A 22377-nucleotide genomic window follows, 5' to 3' on the forward strand; every position below is an offset into this window, starting at 1 on the left:
CGCCACGTCGGCGTAGTTTGAGACATAGTCCCAATAATGCCCACAAAGCCCCAACAGACTTCGCAACTCTTTCTTTGTGTGAGGTGGCACAAGACCTTCTATGGCAGCTATCTTGGTTGCCCGACCTGTGTCAAAGAGGAGTACTTGGTCCCCGACATTAAATTCTTTAGTCCGTGCCCTCCTAGTGTAAACTAGAGCATATTTGCTCTGGCACTCGGTGCCTGTCAACTCAGCTACACTCTCGGCTAGTTCTAGCTCCCGCTGACTGGGCACCCCAGTGACATCTTGTATGAAACTATTCTCTTGCAACTTAGGCATTTGCTCTGTCGTTTGTTCGAAACTTAGACCGCAGTCCGGCTCAGTGTTATCGACCATTTCGACTGATCGGACCCCAACGGAACCGGCTACTCGCGGAATATTTTCTCGTCCAAGCTCCTCTTTTTCCTGCGCCTGTAGTAGTTCCCAATCTTCCTTTGACAGCAGGCAGTCAACCCCGTTTGCAAGTTCGTCTGTAACCGCGCACACCAGTTCGATCCTCTGCGGTTGTAGCACAGCCCCCGGGCGATACATGCCTACGGGCAGCGTAGCTAGGTTAGCTCGAATGGTCTTTCCGAATGCCGACTCGAGTCTTACTGTTCCTGATGACTCCTGTAAAACGACGGGCAACATACTTTTACGGACGACCGTTATCTTACTACCTGTGTCTAACACAGCTTCCGTTGCTATATCCCCGCACATGATAGGGATAAGATCCAGCTTTGACCTCCCTGAACCAGCATTTTGAGCTACGACTTGTACTCTAGCGCTTAGCACCCTTTCTTGCTCTGGTGGAGGTTCTTCACTTACAACAGCAACCATCTGCACCCTTTGTTTTTGAACAGTCGGCGCATTCCCCGGCTGTTCTTTATTTGAAGCGTTTGGGCAGTCTCTGGCTAGGTGACCCTGTATGTGACACACGTGACATTTTAAATTTGTCCTCTGCGGGCTAGCTAGTTCTGCGTGCTGCGGTAATGAGGCTGTTGGGGCTGGCTTAGTTGCTCGTCCTTTCCCTTTAGCTTGCTCGAAAGTCTCGAGTACTTTCGCCACCTCCACTGGCTTAAACCAATCTTCGCCCTCCCGCAAAAGAACATATTCAAGGGCTTCTGAGCTTAGACTGGCTTTCATACGCTCAGCGACCATAAGCTCGGTCATAGCTTCTTTGGTGTTTGCATTTCGAGATTGAAGGTAATAGGCCAAATAAGTTCTCGCGCGGGACGCGAACTGAGCCCAAGTTCCCTCCTTTCGTTTAGATGCCTTTTCAAACCTCTCCAAGTATTTAGCTGGCGTGAGCTTAAGTTCATCTAATACTGCCTTCTTTACAGTCTCATAATCTGTACATTCCTCGTCATTAAGGCCACGCAACAGATAACGAACCCGCTCGACCAGCGCCGGCATGATCAAATGTACACGGCTGTGTTCTGGTACTTGAAAAGATGGAAACAACTTTTCAACCTCCTCAAACCATATCGGAACGTCAGCGTCACATGGCAACCGGTATGCCTTAAGCACTTTAGCACATTGTGCTATTCCATCCGTGATGGCACCGCGCCGATCGCTTCCTTCCGACACCGAAGGCGGCCTGCTCGACTGCTCAAGCTCCACTCTCCGTAGAGCAATGCGCTCGCACTCTAGCTGTAGGCGCACCTTTTCCAACTCCAGCTCCAGGCGTCTCACCGCCATGGCCTCTGGATCTGTCGTGCTCGGAGCCTGCGAAGCGCCTTGCGTCTCACTATCCATTTCAGTATCCGACGCCTCAGACTCGGTCTCTCCGATGCGTTGTAGTTCCTGCCGTCTCTGACCCTCTCTTTGTTCAGATGCCGTATCAATGTTTACGTTAGCCTCACTCGCATTTGCTGTTCTGCGCGTGAACACCATTAACCTCACTGAACAACAGCCATGCCAACCTAGACAAAACGCAAGGAATCCCGCTCACCCGTTGCTGCTGGGGGCGCCGCCTGACGTCCTTGTCCAGATGAATTGCAACCCTTTCGGAATTCGCTGGTGGCCCTCTGATTCCTTGCGCCTGGCTCGCTGCTCGTTGCTCGTTGTGGGGCTTGCCGATCCTGTCGTGCTGCGCCAGTAAAGTTTCGTTCGTTCTCCGTCCTCGCTTCACCGTTGGAACTTGAAGCTTCTCGGACGATGATCGGCAGTTGTTGATCAAACGCAGGCAGGAAACGATGAGGTCAGATGTACAAGAAATATTTATACGTGAACTTTTCTATATACATGGCAGGTAAAACAAATACATTACAAACTTGAACAATTGAGAAACAAAGTCTCACTCTTCTACTGTCTCAATGACTGTTAGAGCCCAGACTCGTTTTAACGTACATAGTACGGAGGCTCACTGATCTATCAGCAATCCTGATTTCAGCCAAGTCTGAGGGACAGCATGTCGTCCCGATTTTTATAGCGTAAATATACAAAGAAAAAAAGGCGGTAGGGCCGTTGGCCCATCCCACAGGTTCAGTTGCCAATCAGAGTCAACCGTTTGTTAAGCCACAACCTCAGGGATGGGCTTACTCTTAAAAATAAACATATTGGAAAACAAAGCTCTTTTCCTTCTTCGCCAAAACTCCGTTGCCCTCTCATTTCTCCGTAGTTAGAGACGGGCTCAGCAAAACACGCCAGGCCCGAACAAGTTATCGCTAGACCGTTTCAAATCCCAACGGCGTCTAGGCCGCAAATGTCTCGAAAGCAGGGGCATCGGCACCATGAAGTGCCGCTGTACTCAAAGTTTGGCCGTGTGGGAGACGGATGACCCTCCTTGTCCTTCAAACTTATTGTCTACAAGACAAAGTTCTCCGAGTGCGTGTTTCCAAGACGCCGTCGTCTGAATGCACTCTTTACGTGTGCACCGCATTCCTACAGCGTGCACGGTAAGCTGGCCTTCGATACCACACAGGCAGTCGCACCCAACAAGGCTGGCGATTACGTTCCGGACGGGTAGCAGATTAGGTCCATGCTCACTGCATGCGGCACGGGGTCAGAGTTGCTAAGTCCTTCTTAACCTCGGCGGCGCCTCCAATTAGTCAGGCACTGGGGCGCCAGACCCACAATACCTTGCACAGCGGTCCGTTTCAAGGCTGCTCTGTGTGACCGTCGGCGGACTGCCAACACCATGCGCACAATACCGATTTCCCGGAATCGGCACTCCCCGCCTGGCGCATGCCGCGACGCGTCACCCAACACCGCGCGGTCCGTGACCCCACATAACACAGAAATGGTTGCCCCGCTGACATGGGGGGGGGGGGGGAGCGAACCCCCTCTCTATACACACCGCACGTGGCCGATTCGTGACACTTAAAAACACGAACAATCAGAGCGACCTTACATGGAGTATCTGTGACCTTTGGCCTCTCTTTCTTTCTCTATACCTGCGCCTACTTCGACAGCGCCAAATGAGAGCGGTAATTACTCCAACTGATGGGGAAAAGTTATCGAACCCTCGTAGCCTATCAACAATCAAGCTGCGTCCCCCTCACGGTATGGATAGCGTCGAAGTACTTTTAACGGTCGTCTGACTTTGCCGGTCACTAGTAAAGGTAACCTGCGGGATCGATGAAAGTATTAGAATGAAGTCATGAATGTAATTCCATATCACATGCAGTGAGCATTGCTCACTCGTCTTAATTATTTCTTTTATTTTCTCCCAAATCACCCTCTAGTTAAATTAAGGCGCCGGAGTCTTGAATTGCTTCTCTGTTTGTAATGTCAGTTTGTTGAACCCAGCCCGCATGAATTAGGCACGCAGGTATTGTTCGTAATATATAGCTTATCGACAGTTGACGAGGTCACTAGTTAATCTGAGGGAATGCATTGCAACTACCGCTGTCCGACGGGTATGTCGCGTTGATGCCTGGCAGCAACCGCTGAAGATCTCAACTTCCGAATGTACTTCTTCGTTAACTTCATCAACTATAATCGTACGCGATACGACTCTCTTTCTCGCTCCAATTCCTTCCAGAGACTTCGTTGTTGTAGCTCAACAAGAGAGATGCATGAAACTGGGTGCGGGAGATCTGGGTGATTGCTTTCGTTATAGTCGCACTCCGCGGTGTTAAATATAGCGTGCATTCAATAGACAACGTTACGAGTCGTTTGAGAATGCGGCACGCCACCCTGCGCATGCGCTATACCGCGGGAGTCGTCCGCCTGCGACTCGAGACAGCACAGAGCGCGCTGCACGCAACTACGGCTCACCGCGCGTATGCTTCATAGGTGTGCAGCCAAGTGTATACGCGCTTCAGCGCCGGGCTGTCGCTTCGTATATGCGCGCTCCCAGCGTGGCTTGCGTGCAATCGTACTCCTGACGGCGCGCACTTACACGCGTACGCACGAGACGGCTGCGCGGACCAAGTCCGGCCTCGCATCGTATATCGGGTCTTACGGGGCAGTTCCTGTTTCTCTTATTGCGTGCGTGCGCATAGATGCGGCCTCCCCAGCGGCTATCTCGGTGCACGCATAAGCTGCAACGCACTACTTACCCCCAGAGTACGGTACGGGAGGGGGGACAAAAGCAGAAAAGAAAGAAAAAGAGAGTTGCGCTATTTGGGGCTGCGTTATTCGGCTGCCTGCGAGGGCAGGCAAGGAGGGGTGAGGGAGGAATATCTTATAGTGTCGCCGTGAATTTCTGAATTTTGATTATATGCGTTTGTTTGTAGAAACATAATTCGTATTCTTTTTTTTTTCTTTTTGAAATCGGGGTTGCTTTCGTGCAGTGGGAACGCGTAGTTTTAGCGAACGCAACCGACTCGCATTCGTTTCAGGGACAGTTTGAGTGTGGTCGTATAGCACGCACGAATTGCGCTAACGTCATCGCTGCTGCCATGTTGCAGCATAGCCCGGCGGAAACTTCTGCGCCTCGATCTCATTGGCGTACATCTCCAGCAGCAGTTGATAGTGTTTCTATACACGACTTCATTCATTCATTCATTCATTCATTCATTCATTCATTCATTCATTCATTCATTCATTCATTCATTCATTCATTCATTCATTCATTCATTCGTTATTTACATCATATTTTACAAAATACGAAAGCCTTACTGGACCCATAGCCATTGGCTAGTCTTCTGTGACATTGGCATTACTTCTGTGACGTAATGCGCCAAGCCCTCTATTCCACTAAGAAGCGGCTGCGCTGGCGCTACCGTATTATAGCGGCAGACGACTTGTCGTTCAGCTATGTACGAACATTCGAAGACAGCTTTAGAAGATTTCACTGCAGTGGCATGGCTGCGCCAAATTGTAATCTCGATCCACCCTAACCTGGGTGGCGCTTCTGCACCACTCATACGTTCTGTGGCAGCTCAGGAAAATAAGCAGATCTGTTTACCTCAATTATGTAGTGTTTCAGCACCCCTAATTGTTCACGGGAGACTCTCTAAAGTTGCCCCAGTGCGACATCCCCGCACACGAGCGTCCGGTGGTTTCTAAAGTTTGGGCAAACGCTGTACTTGCACGGGCCCAGGCAAATGACGAAGGAGTGATGAAAATTGCTCGGATAAAGGTAACTATAGCACTTTCGACGAAAGGATATCGTCTCGGAGCTGCTTTCTTTTTTAAAAATAAACACGACGTAGGAGGAAAACACCGCGGTGAGCAATCGAAGTGCAACACCGTCGAGACGGGTAACTCACATCCGCTGCAGCCTGTTTGTGACGAACACTCTCGAAGATCTCCTCGCGACCTCTGCATCGACCGCAAAACTGGTTTCTTCCCTTCGCAACCTCACGCCGGTGCATTCTGCGCTCTCGCGTGGTCACTTGTGCCGCGCTTCCTTGCACCTGCTTGTTGTCTGCGTTCTCCGATCAGTAGCCCAGCTCACACCTTGCAGAATTGCATTTGCGCGGCTCTGGTAGTATGACTTGGCAATTTAAATGGGCTTGGTTTAAACAGGTAAAGGTGAAGAAATAGAGATATCTTTATCTTAAATCATAGATATTTGCTCGCCTAGAAGTATTTTCTTATATGCTACTCTTCAATGAAGGAGGAGGAGGAGGAATAAGAGGGGGTAGAAATGGACCGTTATAGAAAATAAGCAAAAAGAAGTAAAAAATAAGAGAGAATAGCAAAATAACACAACTTGATATCTTGATTTCACTCTTGGCATCTTCAGTGATGAATATTTGTGTCCGATTTATCATTAAACGCAAAATTGCCGTCGCGCGGCAGTGTTGCGTGAATTCGCGGGCTCCTTTCACGGTCGGAAAAACACTTTTGCGTAGTACGTATTGAGCAACAGAAAGCTGTGTCGGAAATTTTTCGTGTTGGCCTACAATTTTCACATTGTCACTTTTCATCTAATTATTATAATTGGGAACTTGATTAATTAAGACTAATTATGTATTTAGGTGGTATGCATGAAATAATCTGCGTATCTCCAAGCGACGGCAAACAAAATTACTTTGCATGGTTCTGTCCAGCTACGTGGCATTTGCATATCTTTAAAGTTTGGCTCAAGTTACTTGAAACACCCTGCATAAGCCAGCAGTGAGCAATGAAGCGTTCTTTCACAATTTTACATAATCACCTGCTTGGCCGGAAAGGCTTTCCGAATGCTGCGTCGAGACCTAGGGGCGATCGGGCATTAGAGAAAGCCAGGTGGGCGAATTAATCCGGTGCTGCTCCTCTACGGTGCCCCTATAGCCCTATTTTGGCTTCGGTACACAAAACACCCATGATTTACTGACTCAAGAACTACGTGAAAACTAATGAACTACGAGAAGAGACAACCGAGCGGCGCGTTTTCTTATTTTGATAATCACAACCATATGTTATCGGCTATATATTCCCTTGGCATCATATGACTGTGAGTACACGAGAACCGTGTATATATATATATATGCTAGCCGGCATTTATTTGCCGGACGAACGCTTCGGAGCTTTTTGAAGGTCCGTGTGTACTTGCGCGGGCGCTTTCAGACGCATCCGTGGAGGGCATCCGGTTTGATTAGGCTGCTATAGAAGAGAACATGACGTGCCTTCTTCGGGTGTCACGACAGGACCTCTTTGTCGAGATAGTGGGGCCTTCGGAGGCGTGTAAGCGTGTTAAGGCGCCCGGCGTATATTTTGTGTGCAGTTCCTGCTTCGACGCGCGCTTTCTTCCTGCTATGCGCAACGCGTGCCAGGACAGTAGGCGTATAGCGCACGAAGTCCGGTGCCTACATTGTCGTCTTTTCTTTTTTGCTATTCCGGTCTCTCTCTCCTTTTTACTTCCGATCACTATCTCCATCTTTTTCTCCCCACACCCCTTTCCCCGTGCAGTGCTGTTGAGATGTCCTCCTGTGAGAGACAGTTACGGCACTGCACTTATCTCTTCCATTTCTCTTTAAAAATCACTTCACACACACAGATTGGAACGATATAAGCGTGTGTGAGTGTATGTGTGTAAGGGGGTGGGGGTGCTAGGATTATACTTCGATGATGGGGCATACACACTTGCCTGTCGCGTTCCTGGCTCACTAGAAAAAAAAAAATGGACACAACGGCGAGCGTTTAGGTTCCTGAATCGTGTGCTTATCGCACGACGAGCTGCATGCCGTGTCGGCAAGGCACGCGGTTCGGGAAAGTAAACGCTACAATAATAATAATAATAATAATAATAATAATAATAATAATAATACTTTATTGATGACTTCAAAAACATACAGTGCAAGAATCGGGCCTGCCAAAGCCACAGTGGGCTTGAACGGCAGTGCCTGGCAGACAGCGACAGAGCCATCAGTAACTCGTTATTGAACAACAGTGAAAAAAAACACACATACACACTCACATGACAGGCTTCCAATCACGCATTCATGTGTCTAAGAGCCTTTCTAAGACCATATTTTGTTTTCACATCTTGTATGCTTTGAGGAAGTAGATTAAACATTGCTGGGCAGGCACGTACCCAGGGGGGGGCCCGGGGGGGCCCGGGCCCCCCCCGAAATCAAGTGGCATACACCCCCCCCCTCCCCACCCACGCCACCACTCCTCACACATTCCTAAAACGCCACCAGATCAATATTGAGACTTGACAGCTTTTCATCGGTCAGCATTATGCTGCCCTTTTCACTACTTTTAGACGGCGGTAGTTATCGGCACCTCTTGTAATGTGAAGGACAGGTTTCTCATAGATTCCGCACCCGCGCGATTCACTCGCGATGCGTTCAGTTGTCACCAGCTGTTCAACCCTCACGCGCATAGCTGTTGCTTTTGTTAGTTCAACCTTCTTTGTTTAGGCTGATCCTGGGACCAGGAGAGGGATGCGGCTGTTACTCAGCTGGCCTGTACTCTCATGGAACGAGTTGCGGCCGGAGAAAACGCCAATTGCGTTTAACTTTTCCCTTTGCTTCATTATTTTCTTGAGTTACGGCTCGCCGCGACGCTGGCAGATGTCCGGAACCATATACACGTGATATGGGTTAGATAAGGTGGGAAATAAAATAACGTGAAAGAGCGTCCAGCATGAAACTCTGCAATAACCCTTAAACCCATAAGCAAGATGACTGTCGCCCGTTACCTCGTCTGTTTTTCCCTAACTGTATAGCACGTTTCGTGCAAAATTGGCAACTGGAAACAAAAATCGCAAGGAGTTGAGAAATTAAGCGATATACTAAGGGAGAGAGCCACGGCAACAACCAAACTGCAAGCAAAAGCGAATAATAAAAAAGTTAAGCGTTCTTTATGAGAATATTTATGGATCAACATCTTTTTATTGAAAAAGGAAGTAGAGAAAACGCCGCCGGAAGTGGAGAACAAATACTTGTTTTGAATTACGCTTCTACAGTGTTCGGTCGAACCGCCTCACGTAGCCACTTCTCTGCTGTGCTTATGTGGGTGTTTTTCTAACCTTTCGCGGTGAGCGCAGTACGTCTAGAATCGCACAGTCCTGCGCTCTACGCGGTTGTATGGGACTGGCGGCCGCACAGCGTTACGCGATTCGCGGAACTGTCAAAACTGATCAAGGCGCAAATAACTGATATTCGAAACTATAACATGAGAAACACTGAAGAAGCCATAAAAAATGAACGCAGCCTGAAATCAGTAAAAAAGAAACCTGGCATAGGACAAATCATGATGTATGCACTAAAAGATAAAAAGGGGAATATCATCAGCAATCTCGAAGATATAGTAAAAGCAGCGGAAAAATTCTAAGCTGACCTGTATACAGTACCAAGAGTCACGATACCTCACTTAGAAACAGTAATGAACAGAATACAGAAACTCCTATTTGACAGAAACCACATTTGAAACCCACAGAAACCCAGAAACCCACATTTGACAGCTTCTCCAGAGTATAAACACCATAGCGAATCTTGTTACACAAAGATGCTTGAGGGCTGCCTCACAAAATTACGCTGCCGCATTCCCTCCCTAAATTTCAATTTATACAGGTCGGGTTTGGTTCCCTCTCCCCTTTGTTCTTTTTGTGAGAAAGAGGAGACGATACAGCACTTTCTTCTATCTTGCCGCTACTTTGCTGCGTTAAGAAAAAGATTGTTGGAGATACCTTTTCGAAGAATTGGCCTGGACTTGACAGAACCTGCAATTCTTTTGTTCGGGGCGTCCACTTTGGAATTCAGCCACAGGGATGCATGCTTCGCTGTCCAAACATTCCTTACAGAATCTAAGCGAATATCCTGCTAAATTCTATTATTTTATTACTTTTAAATTAATTATTCCTCATTCAACAGCACCTTCCTGATTTTATTTTAGCCGGTAATTCAACCATATTCAATGCTATTCGCATAGATATTAGGAAATTTATGCTCTATATTATTTTGGAATAATCCACCCATTTCTTCGCCAATTCCCCATCGTGGGTAGGAGCCACACGTGCCACAGGCTACAACAACAACAACAACAAAGGAACAAGAGATCAGGATCGCCAGTCGGCCACTAGATACTGTGAAGGAGCATGTTTACCAAGGCCAATTAATCACAGGCAACCCTGATCATGAGAAGGGATTTCACAGAAGGATAAAAATAGGTTGGATCGCATACGGCAGATATTGCCAGCTCCTGACTGGAAGCTTACCATTATTATTGAAAAGTAAGGTATGCAATCAGTGCATTTTTCCAGTGCTGACATATGTGGCAGAGACTTGAGAGCAAGTTAAGGACCGCGCAAAGAGCGATTGAACGCAGATTGCTAGGCATAACGTCAAGAGAGAGAAAGAGCGGTTTGGATCAGAGAGCGAACGGGTATAGACGATATTCTAATTGACATCAAGAGGAAAAAATGTAGCTGGGCAGGTCATGTAATGCGCTGGTTAGATAACGGTTGGACCATTAGGGTTACAGAATGGTTACCAAGAGAAGGAAAAGGCAATCGAGGACGACAAAAGACTAGACGGAACGATGAAATTAGGAAATTCGTGTGCGCTAGTTGGAATCGGTTGGTGCAAGACAGGGGTAATTGGAGATCGCATTGCAGGGAGAGGCCATCGTCCTGCAGTGGACATAAAACAGGCTGATGATGATGATGATGATGATGATCGAGGTGGTGGGCCCCCCCCGAAAAATATCCTGGGTACGTGCCTGTTGCTGGGACATAATAGTTACGAAGTCTTCGACCATATCTCGTCTTACAGCGGGGCGTAATGTAAGGATTCTTTGGTCTCAGGGAACGGACAGGCACATAAGGAATTTTATACTGACTTAACCAAAAATGTTTTAAGATAACAGTTTCAAGCAGCAAAGAATTGAAATCAGGTAAAGACAAAGTTTTGAACACATCAGATTTGGGGGAGACATCATAAGCAACATGCTTCAGAATGCCACGAAGGACGGAGTTGACCCGGCTTACCAAATGTTGAGCGCCATGACCATATGTAGATATCCCATACCGGATTACACTGTATAGCATAAGGCATGTACTACAAGCTTTCGGACAGACAATGGCATGTAAAATTTTATGTTATACAAAACACAAGACACTGCGCGAAGTTTTTGACAAATATATGCGAAATGAGAGTTCCAGGATAAATCACTGTCAAAAAAGACCCCAAGGTATTTAATTGAACAAGCGTATTGCACAGGGGCACACGAACAGGGATTGCAATGTGATGTGTGCAAATATAACGGGGAGGATAGGGTAACTTGCTTGACAGGGTTGTGGAAACAGATTAGTTGAGTTTTGGACGCATTTATATGGACTACATTATTCTGAAACCAGTCCATCACTCTTGTTGTTGCCATTTGTAAAGAAGAGATGGCGTCAGTGTAACTTCGAGCGTGTGAAACAAGGACAGTGTCATCAGCATACTGATATAATTTGACGTTCACAACATTAGATAAATCATTAAAATATAGGTTAAATAATAACGGACTTAAAATTGAACCCTGGGGGACGCCAGCTTTAATTTCAGTCAGGCTGCTACGAAATTTTCCAATAGACACAAGTTGTTGCCTATGAGATAAGAAGTTTTTCAGAAGCCGCAAAAACGCACCCCGAAAGCCTAGCAAAGAAAGTTTGGTTAGCAGTATACTATGGCAGACGCTGTCAAACGCTTTGCGGACGTCTAGAAACAGTGCACAAGCAATCTGATTGTGTTCAAACGCAGAGTTTAGTGTATCGGAAAAATCTTCAAGCAGCAACTGCGTACCCTGATTCGGCACAAAACCATACTGGCTAGGAGATAACACGCCATGATTGCTTAAAAAGCTGCTCATTGTCTTGAGCAGATGTTTTTCCAATATCTGCCCAATGCATGGAAGGATAGAAATAGGCCGGTAGTTTTCAATATTGTTGCGTGTGCCACTTTTAAAAAGAGGAATGACCAGCGCATTCTTCAGATTATCGGGAATGATACCAGTGGTAATAATATTGTTTAAAATGAGTAGTAGCACATCTTTTATTGCTTCGAAAGTTCTGCGCAGCTCTAATATTGAAATACCATCAATTCCGGGAGATTTATTTGGTTTTAGACTGAAAAGGATTGATTTGAGGTCATGTTCCGAAAACATGGGAAGAAGGGCGGATTCTGAAATACTAGTTTGCAATGTGCAAGTATCTGGATGATACTTGCAAACAAACATATACACGCGCGTGCAACGAGAGGGAGAGAAAGACGGAGGCAGGGTGTTATTTTCTCGGCAATAACTGCCTGAAACACCGAATTACACAGAAAGAGTTCGACGGCCGGCATTCCGAAGAAACTCCGATTCCCCCCCCCCCCCCCCGAGATCTTTATGGCAGCTGGATATCTGATGTCGTCCGCGGCGTAAACGTGGTGCCTAGGTACAGGCGAGCAACCGCGCTTCGTCGCTATCCACGAGCAGTTCTGGAGGCGGAGAAGAAGCTTGTAATTTGCTTTCAAGCACTGAACAACCAAGGTGTCTGTTGACGTTGTATATAGCGTACGAGCACGGCGCGTACACACCATGAGAGATGCGTTCTGATTGTGGCGTTCCACGCGTAAATCTTCCTTTGTTGTTGTGTGAGGCTAGATATATTAGTGCCCTAATGGGAAGAGCCGCGTCCTTCCTTCGGAGAGTTATAAAATTTCTCCCTTCCGATTTCTTTTTCCTTTTTAGAGCGCTGCTCTTAGGCGCTCGTTCCTGCGTTGAGCGTCGGAGTGCCTCGGCGTAACCGTGCGAACGAGCACAGCGAAGGATGAAAGAGCGAACGCGGAGCGCAGCGGGGGATGAAAGACGGCGACGGCCAAGAGAGCGCGAGGAGGAAAGCGGAAGGAGTCACCCTGAAGCATCACCAAATGGCGCTCACGTCGGCGCACTCGCGGCAACAGCGGCACCAGCCGTGCGGGGTAAAGAAAAAAAAATGGCCAGGCTTAGCTTGGTTAAGCCAAGAATGCGTTGCATATTGCGCGAGTTGGGGCCCAGCTTCGGCTGTCGTGACGTCACGTCACGTGGTTGCGCTAGAGGTCAATGGTGGCTGCCCGGCCGCGCCCAAGGGCTGAACTGAGCGATTGCAATATGCAACGCATAAAAATAGAAGCAACTTAATAACAAACATAGCAAACTTAAAAGAGAATAGACCCACATATGAGACGCGCAGCAATGAACAATGGCTCATACCCTCAATGGTGGCTGCCCGGCCGCGCCCAAGGGCTGACCTGAGTGATTGCAATATGCAACGCATAAAAGAACCAGAAAGCTCGCCTTCGCGCGCAGCATTCGCCGCGAGCTTTTCCCGGTAAAGATTACGCTTGCATTATAAGCTGCAGTTGCCGAGAAGCGGAACCTGTGCGGCCGGTCGTCGCGGGTCTGCCTGTCGGTGCGGTGATTGGTGCGATGCCTCAATGTATCGCGAAATGAAAACGTGTAAGCTGCGCTAAAACTTCGCATTATAGAGTACCTTAATTGCCGGTGAATTTATTTTAAAGCGTAAATTAGATAACAGGCTTGTGCTAGGTGTACGACTGCATGCGCCACGTAAGCTTTCTTTTTGCGAAATATTGAGATTTAAGAAATATTGTGTAATAATCTACGTAGGTCCCTTGAGAAACTATGTAGGTTATACGAAGTGGTGCCTCGTGGACCTACCGTAGCCATAGAGAAAGGAATACCGTAGCAATTGGTTCTAAAAAGAAGTAGTGACTCACAGTTGCCTACGTTTTTCCGGCGTATAAAACTTTCGCAGATGCTGTTTACGTGTGGGAATGCGAAAGATTATAGTTCGTTTGGTGAAAAGATTTTGTGCGCAATTCTTACGCGCCCGGCCGTTTAGCTCGGGTGCATGCTCCTATCTAAATACATGTAAAAGGAGAATTCGTTTTTCTCGGCAACCACTGCACCAAATTTGGCGAGGTTTGTTGCATTTAAAACAAAAACGTAAAATCTAGTGACTGTCGGTCTCGAAATTTTGAATCAGGTCGTCAATTTTTATTAAAGACTGGCAAAAATAAAAAAAATTTCAGAAAACGAGACTATCAAGTTTACAACTCTAACTCAGCAATCAAAAACGGTATCACGATTCTGTGAATTTTGTCTAATAGTACATCTAAAGAGGACAAATATTGATATGTTACACCTGAACCTCAAAAAAATAATAATATGGAAATATCACTGTTGCAGAACCCTTGCACACAACGTAACAAATTCACGTAAGACAAAAAATGACATATCGTATTTGTGCACTTTCAATGATCTGATGGCTGCCGTTTACAGAACCGCTATATCTGTTCTTGATGCAGAGCTATTAAGGTATAAACTTCGTGCTTCTATATTTTTTTAAGTCTCGCGTTTTTGAAAATTTTTGTAACAATATTCAGGCCCTAAATCGGAATTCCCCGTCCAAGAGTCACTAGAATTTGACTTTCTCTCTCAAATGCAATAAATTTCATCAAAATTGGTCCAGGAGTTGTCTCAGAAAAGTGTTTTTGCGTTTTACATGTGTATGACGCTGTCGGAGTTGGGCCCGTCGGAGTGGGCCCGAGCTAAAACGCCCTCTTAAGCGTCGGCGTCCCTCGATGTACAACACCAGCCACACTCCGCGTCCTTGTATTCAGGCTCTGTCTTGTACAAAATAGAATATGGCGCACTGTCTCCAAAAGCCTTTCCATCAGGACGTTTCAGTTTAGGCTCATCATTGTACAAAACAATCGCGAACCGTGAAAATGAAAACAGGCGCGCACGAGACAAAACCAATCAAACCAAAACAAGCGAGAGCTGGCGCGAGCAGACGATAGTACGAAACGAGCGGTCCGGCTGATGCCAAATACGAGTACGAAACGAGTGGTCGGGCGTGTCCGCGTGACACTAGTTTCCCTCGTACACGTCACTTAAAGAGCCGCTCTCGTTGGTCTCCGGTGATTCGCGGCTCGGATCCCGCCGCAAAAAGCCGCGATAAATCGGTCCACGGGCGGCTTCCACTAACATTTAATACCGAAAATAATAACGAATTTAAGAACGCGTTCTTCAATGTTCTCTAGGCAACGCCTAGACCGCACGCCTACTCCTGCTTGCATGTTCGTGCAAGCCGCCCCAGAACCGATCTCTCCCGCCGCACGACAAAGCTGCCGCGAGGCAGTTTTTGCGGCGCGTGTTTTTCCGTTGTTGTGGCTGGAGCTTACCTCGTCGCCCCTCGGCGTAACCGAGCAAACGAGCACAGCGAAAAACGAAAGAGCGACCGCGGAGGATGAAAGGCGGCGATGGCGACGAGAGCGTGAGGAGGAAATTGGAGGAGGAGGGTATGGCGAAAGCGTGAGAAGAAAATCGTAGTGCCGCGGAAGACGTGTTCCGCGGCGACGATCGCTACGAGATGGCGCCAGAGTAGCGCGCGTCATCCGTTCACCGATGACACCAACGATAAGGCATGCGACGATCGCGTACACCGGTACCATATGTGCAAACAAAACGCTGCATGAGCGCAGGTCTGTCTGCGGCGACTGATTTCGCCGCGAGCTGGCTCTCAATCTCCCCATTAGCGAGGCAGTCGTGCCACACTTCGTTCAATTTGCAAGGTGCCGCACGAGACAGATTGTATGCGCCAGTCAATGCACCACGAGAGAGAGAGAAAAAAACAAGGGTAGGAAAGGCAGGGAGGTCAGCCAGAACAGCATCCGGTTTGCTACCCTACACCGGGGGTGGGGAAAGGGGAATAGAAAGAGGAAGGGAGAGAGTAAGCACTGAGTACGTAAATGAAAAGAAAAGTGTAGGGCTGGGATCAATTTACGCATTAGGGAGCACAGTAATCGTCGGTGAATCTTTCCCTCTTTTTTTTTTTTAGACTGCAGTAGCACCTCTTAGACAGCAATATTATATTTTCGCAACAACCTCACTGATCTTTCTGCCTTGTTGTGCCTGGCGGTCCTTTTGGACAAAGGATGAACACCGGCTAGCGTGCAGCTATAGAATGCCATTCACGCTTCAACATCCTCTGATACCAAAAATCTGGCAACAACACCAGCGTCACTTGAAGCTCATTGACGGCCATTACGCGTTCGTCGACCCAGAGCTGACGAACGAGACGAGTTCTGGGATCCCAAACTCTCATCGCTCATTCTCTACCTGCAAAGAGCCTACGCTAACGAATTCGTGAGAGCAGCTTCGACCCCGGTTTCACATGGAATTGCATCTTCGTTGCACGGAGGGTGGGGTTGAAGGTTGGACACCAGAGGTGGAGTCCGGCGGGGTGGTGGGACACCAAGGGTGGGACCTTGCCGACTGTGCGACTGTTCCAATTGGTCAAGTGGAAGAACAGTGAATTCCCTTGCCGAGTGAAAGGGTGAAATGAACTGCTTAAAGGGCAACTCCGGCGATTTTTCGATGTCAACGGATGTCGACGAAATTCGCTGGGTACACTCCTCTGAACACTTCCGTTGTGTCAAAAAAGCAGGTTTGAGAGTTTCACACTTCCTTTACAAATGAAATAATTTATTGCCTCGAACACCCTACCTTGCCTCCTCTTCAGTTACAGGCCACACTGTGTATGACGTCAGGAGTGTTCCATGCAGAGCATGCCAGAATCAAGCAGACGACAGCGACGAGACCGTCGAGGAGTCGACGATCGTGAGCTGGTTGGTGCATGCATGACGTGAGAAGTTGCTGTCGCGAGAAGTTGCGTTCCAAGTAGACGTGCAAGAGATGGGAGGCAAGTGGTGTTGCGTTGTTGGCTGCACGAAATTCAGCCCTCTCCATCCGCACGCACAGTTTGAGCCGATGCCGATCGCGTTCAGCCGAGGTTAAGCCTATATGTCACAGTCATGTCACAGTCACAGCCTATATGTCACAGTCAAGTTTTACTTGAGGGCGCCCTCAGTCCTCCTCGAAATTGGCCGTGCGCGTGTGGCGGCGGGTGTTCCTTGCGGTCACAAATTAGCCACCCGCTCTCTCTTATCTCGCTAACGATGGACCTCTTTGTATTTTCCTCCGCCGGCGGCAGGGCCGCTTTTGTTTGCTCGTTCTACGCGCTTACCCCAACTGCCGCAGCGTCAGAAATGTCCCCTAGTGTGTACGTGCTGGGCGCCACAGTGCCTCGTCGTTTTGTCTCTACCCTCACTTACCGTATAGGCTCGTGTAGAGGCCACACTCTCCTTTTCACAATTTTGACGAGGTGCGGCCCTTACACGGGACCGAACCTCTTGGTCAAAGCGGTGCCGGTGCTACCGGCGACTTGTGCTCACCCCGGATGTACCATTGCATCAGAGGCCAATGCGCGGTTCTCGCCGTCTAGTAGCGGCACGCGGAAGTACGCAGCGCGCGAAAATTTGCCGATGCGCGCGCTCGCGGCGTCGGAACACCGAACGCGATTGCCTCTCCGTTGAAAACTTTGTGTCGAAATTTTGGGCTGCCAATTGTGTTGGGAGTTTGGCCCTTACACAAGCCTGTAGTACGGTACTTGCTTCCATTCTTAACAGCCTCCTGTTTCATCGGTACATATATATATATATATATATATAGTGAGCCATATCATGGCTACCGATCCGTTCCTTTTAATTGAGCATGGGCGGTAAAGTCTCTACGTAAAGAATAATTGCCCAGCACGCAAATGGAAATTGGCGAACTAAATATAACGCCCCCGAATAAATCAGTGTGTCCTTCTTGAATAGAGGAAAGGAAGCGGAGACGCACCGTCTCGAAAAAGAGCAGGGCCTGCATTCAACAAAACAGTTCTTACATTGCAGCTTTTCGTACGAACGAACACCGGTATTAGCGAAGGTGGCTGGCCTGTTCCGGACAGCGCACGTTAGAATTTAAAGCTTTGTGAATTTGGTGCGAGTGAGCGTATTTTGTAACGATTTGTTTGCTCCTATTCTCTTATCGCCAGTCGCGCAGAGTAGGCAAGACTGCCTTATTTCAACGACGGCGCGCCAACATGCAAGACAGTTATACTAATGGCGAAGAGAACAGTAAAAGAAAACGATCGCTAGAAGGCCTGGCTCCGGGGCTCATTCTTTATCATACGAAACCGTATGATCACTGACTATTGTCCTGGGGAGTAGAAACTATGACTTAATTGCTTTCGTCGCTCTAAGACTTGAACTCAAGGCTGCACACAGGCCTGAAACAGGCACGTTCCAGCGATGTGTTTGAAAACAAGCGCATTTGCGCATCTGTGAATTCAGTGTGCGAAACCACTATTGTGTCCAGAGAGGTGCGTAAATGTCGCTGCTTCGCCACGAATATTACATTTACGAATACCGTGCAGCTAAACGAATCCCAGCTCAATGTTTATGTTTAGTGTTTCCTTCTATTTAAGAAGTTTATGCGGAAGTTGGGGATGAACCTCAAATTTGATAATACTTGTGCGCGATTCTTCCCATAGCGGAAGCCCATGCCAGATCACTCATATACGAGATCTGATGACTGCACCGAATAACTGAACCGTGCCTCCAGTGTTGATGGGCATGACGACACTACTTGTGTTTTTCTGACTTAATTATGTGACCCAGGTGCATGTGTGTGTGTGATGTTCGTAGATGTTCTCATCTTTTCTCTTTATTAATAAATTTATTTTTCTTTCCTGAGTAGTGCTTGTGACTTTGCCATAGTGATCCTAAATAGGGACTGACTTCCATAATTTTCTGCACTTAAAAAAAAAAGATTGCACAAGTAGTGAACAACGGCACATTTCTCCTTTCTTCTCCTTTAGTAAATGCGAAATATGGAAGTTCTGCTACAGAAGGGGCCGGCTGCTCTAATATCCTAGGTACGAAGAACAAAAAAAAAGAACAAAAAATGGCAATGATGATGTAAAATAATACAAGCCTATAACATGAAGACAAAACACTAGTCCACGGATCACGGATAAGACAAAATAACAAAAAATAAGGTTGTAAGACTACAAGAACAACACGAGAATGGACAGGTCCGAAACAACTATCGAGCGTCTTTTCTTTTCTTGACCCCCTTTTTTTAAACTGTCGGTAAGTTAAAAAAATATAAAGGAAACGGAGGGTGTGGTTCTAAAACCCAAGATGCACGGCTCGTGACCGTGATGCTCGTTTAAGCAGAAACGGGGGGAGGTCGGGCGAAGCGTGGCGTTGCGCGGAGGTGTAGCAGCCGACACCGCGCCCGACACCCTCCCAACTTTACCGGCCACACACCGGTGGCGTCGCCGTGATTACGGTTGCCGCGTGCGGCGAGGATAACCCACCTGCCCGTTTCTCGTCCGGGGCTTATTTCTTTCGCGGCAGCGGCCGGATAAGCAAGGAGTGAGTGCGCGTGTGTGTTTAGGGGCGTGGAGGAGGAGGAGGGCCGAGGAATCGGCACCCGAAGAAAGTGGGACGCGGCGGCCAGGCTCTTCGAGGATCCTGTCGCCCGAGGCATTGCCCGAGGCCGCGTTGTCACACGTCGACGACGCGGAGAGGGGGGTTGGGGGGGGAGGGGGGGGGGAGGGGAGCGCTTCATTGCACGCGTCGAAGGCCAGAGAGCGGCGTTTCTTCGCAATGCGGGTCGGCTGCATTTTGTCCACTACGACGTGGCGTTCCAGTGTGCTTTTGATTCTTTTTTTTTTACCTTCGGCCGAGCACTTTGTTTCCATAATTCCGTTTTTTTTTTTAACCTTTCGTTGCGTTCTTTTTCTCGCATTCTGTACGATGTGCTCGGCTGAGCTGCTTTTCTGTTTTTTTTTTTTCGTTTCCCTCGCCCTCCAGAGTCGCCATTCTCTCCGTCCTTCACTCATTTCTTTCCTTTCTTTGACCGTGGAGTAGTTAAAGGGCAACTGCGCCGATTTTTCGATGTCCGCTGATCATAATGAAATTTTGAATGTATGTTCTCTTTGCGCTCTGATTATCTGTGCCAAACTGTATGGCTCCAACTCATATAGTTTTCCTGAAAATGAATATTAAAGATTGGTTGCGCTCCCGACTCCTAACTTTCTTCTGGCCACCCTGTGTCTGTGACGTCACAGACTAGATCGCCACTGCCGCTGAAATACTCGCATAAATCGCTGCTATCTAGTTTGGAAACTCTGTAAAACCTTTCTTCAAGAGACATCATCAGTTTCGCTTCTTCGGCATTTTCGCCAAGTGTACTGCGTGTTTAGCACTCGTTATCCGTGTTTACATTTTTGTAGTGTAGGATCTGACGTCATCGACTCATCGTGCCGCCACACGAATCAGCTACCTGTTTAGGTTTCGGTATCTCGTTTATTGGTTATTTAAAACTATTAATGAATTTCCAAGCAAATTGAATCGCCCTACCCGTGACAGGACTGTCAATGCCATTTGAAAATGACAGTATCCTTATGTGGTAAAAAAATAACAACGCCGGAGTCGCCCTTTAAGGCTCGTATTCCTAACACACACAAACACGCACGCACGCACGCACGCACGCACGCACGCGCGCGCACACACACACACGCACACAAACACACACACACACACAAACACACACACACAAACACACACACAGTGGCGTAGCTAGGTCGTCTGGCACCCGGGGCCCATAGGTCTTCTGTCACCCACCTCTCCGGGCGTAGCCGGCGGAGAGGGGTGCCTTCAGACGTATACGACCCCCCCCCCCTCACTGGCCCCTTGCACCCGGGGCCCACGGCCCCCCGGCCCCCCCTGTTGCTACGCCACTGCACACACACACACACACACACACACACACACACACACACACACACACACACACACACACACACACACACACACACACACACACACACACACACACACACACGCGCGCGCTTGAGCTAGAACTACTCGTAAAAGTAGACGCCAGCCAATCATGATTTCGGACATGTTAGCGAAGGCGGCTAGCCAATCGCAAGCTGCAACTCCTTCAGTGAGAAGCTTTGCGAATTCAGCCGCAGGTATCCGCATGAGAGACAGCCTACGAAGTCCGCCGCCTAACCCCTACAACAGCAACAATAGTAAATTACGCTCCACCCGTACGGTGTACATATATATATATATATATATATATATATATATATATATATATATATATATATATATATATATATATATATATATATGTGTGTGTGTGTGTGTGTGTGTGTGTGTGTGTGTGTGTGTGTGTGTGTGTGTGTGTGTGTGTGTGTGTTTGCAGTAGAGTAGAAACCGTAATGGATGCTGCAAATAGAGGAGAAGAGAGGAGAGAAAGAAGGAAGAAACGGTAGAGAGGTCAACCAGACGCACGTCTGGTTTGCTACCCTACACGGGGAGAAGGAGTGTAAGGGATGAAAAGAAGGGGAGGGCAGAATGTGTTATATCAGTGTGAATACATGCGGTTGTCTATCACTCCACGCCTATGATCGGTCACTGAGGCCAGTCGATTTCACGAATCGTTGCCGTGCCCGCGTTGCTTTGTAAGCCTGCGATGCATGGGACGATGGTCCGAAAACCTTAGTCTCTAAAAATTGTCTGTTGTCTAATCGGTTTAACGCGCTACGAAGAACGTCGCGCTCGATGCTTTAGGGATTGAAAAAGCTCGACGCGTGCTCTATCGTCTCTTCACAGTTGCACGAGCTACAGATGGCTGTGTCGGACATTCCAATAAGAAATGAGTAGGCTTCCGAAAAAGCCACCCCTAACCAGAGGCTCCACAGTAAAGTTGCATCACTTTGGGGGAAGCTCGATGGAATGTGCAGCTTCAATGTAGGATGCAGCCGGGTGTCCTCCAGTGAGAGACAGTTACGGCACTGCACTTATCTCTTCCATTTCTCTTTAAAAATCACTTCACACACACGCCAGTTGGAGAAAGCCGGGCTGTTCCGCAAAGTGTCACTCTTAGTTTGAGCAAGTAAACGAAGACCCCTTAAGCTTGCGAAGATGGCATATCCTGAGAGAATGCAATCTGTATGTTGTCTGTTGCGCTTGTTTTGAAGCCCTCTTATATCATCCTGCCCATAGTGACGATGTTGTTCTGGGCTTATCGGAGCTCGCGATGCTATAGAGAGTCGGAAGAAAATGAGCTGAAGCTGAATTTATTTAATTCGGAAATCAGGGCACTTTTGCCATAGTGACTAAAGGAGGCCGAAAATTATTAAGATAGCCGCGAACAGAAACAGCGCGTGCGTAGCTGGAAGAGAGATTAGTCGGCATACACGCTATATTGTACTTCGCCTTTGCTCGACTTCCAATTTCCTCTCTCATTTTTTTCTCATCTTTCTATCCCCCCTTTCCCGTCCGCCAGTGTAGAGTAGCCAACAACACACATTTCTGGTTAACATCCCTGCCTTCTCCCGTTCATTCCCCTCCTCCTCCTATTCATCATCATCATCAGCATCTGTATCTCGCAAAACACAAACAAAGGACCGTTCCTGACCTCGAGTCAGCGCAGACCGCAAGATGTCTGCTCGATTTCTTTTTCGAGGCTAATTTTGCGAAAGTGTAATCATGCGCCTTGTCCGGCTTGCCATCGCAACCCTTCACTTCTATTCACCACTGTCCTCTTTCTTTTTATTGCTCTGACGACGCATAAGAAGCTCCCCTT

The 22377-nt window shown here is 47.9% G+C and overlaps 1 protein-coding gene across 3 annotated transcripts in view; it reads left to right on the top strand.

The window, feature by feature from the left end:
- Positions 1–22377, top strand: part of LOC135904694 (death-associated protein kinase 1-like) — a 192955-nt gene that overhangs the window by 93029 nt on the left and 77549 nt on the right. Inside the window, exon 1 of one of the 3 annotated variants that reach the window (XM_065435623.2) lies at positions 12602–12794. The exons of the other annotated variants lie outside the window; for them this stretch is intronic. Coding sequence (XP_065291695.1) covers positions 12675–12794 — 120 coding nt within the window. The 5' untranslated portion in view covers positions 12602–12674. Of the gene's footprint in view, positions 1–12601; positions 12795–22377 lie in introns of those variants that run through there. 3 annotated transcript variants of the gene reach the window in all.

The sequence above is a fragment of the Dermacentor albipictus genome, chromosome 2 (genome assembly GCF_038994185.2).
Source record: "Dermacentor albipictus isolate Rhodes 1998 colony chromosome 2, USDA_Dalb.pri_finalv2, whole genome shotgun sequence".
Taxonomy (NCBI): Eukaryota; Metazoa; Arthropoda; class Arachnida; order Ixodida; family Ixodidae; genus Dermacentor; species Dermacentor albipictus.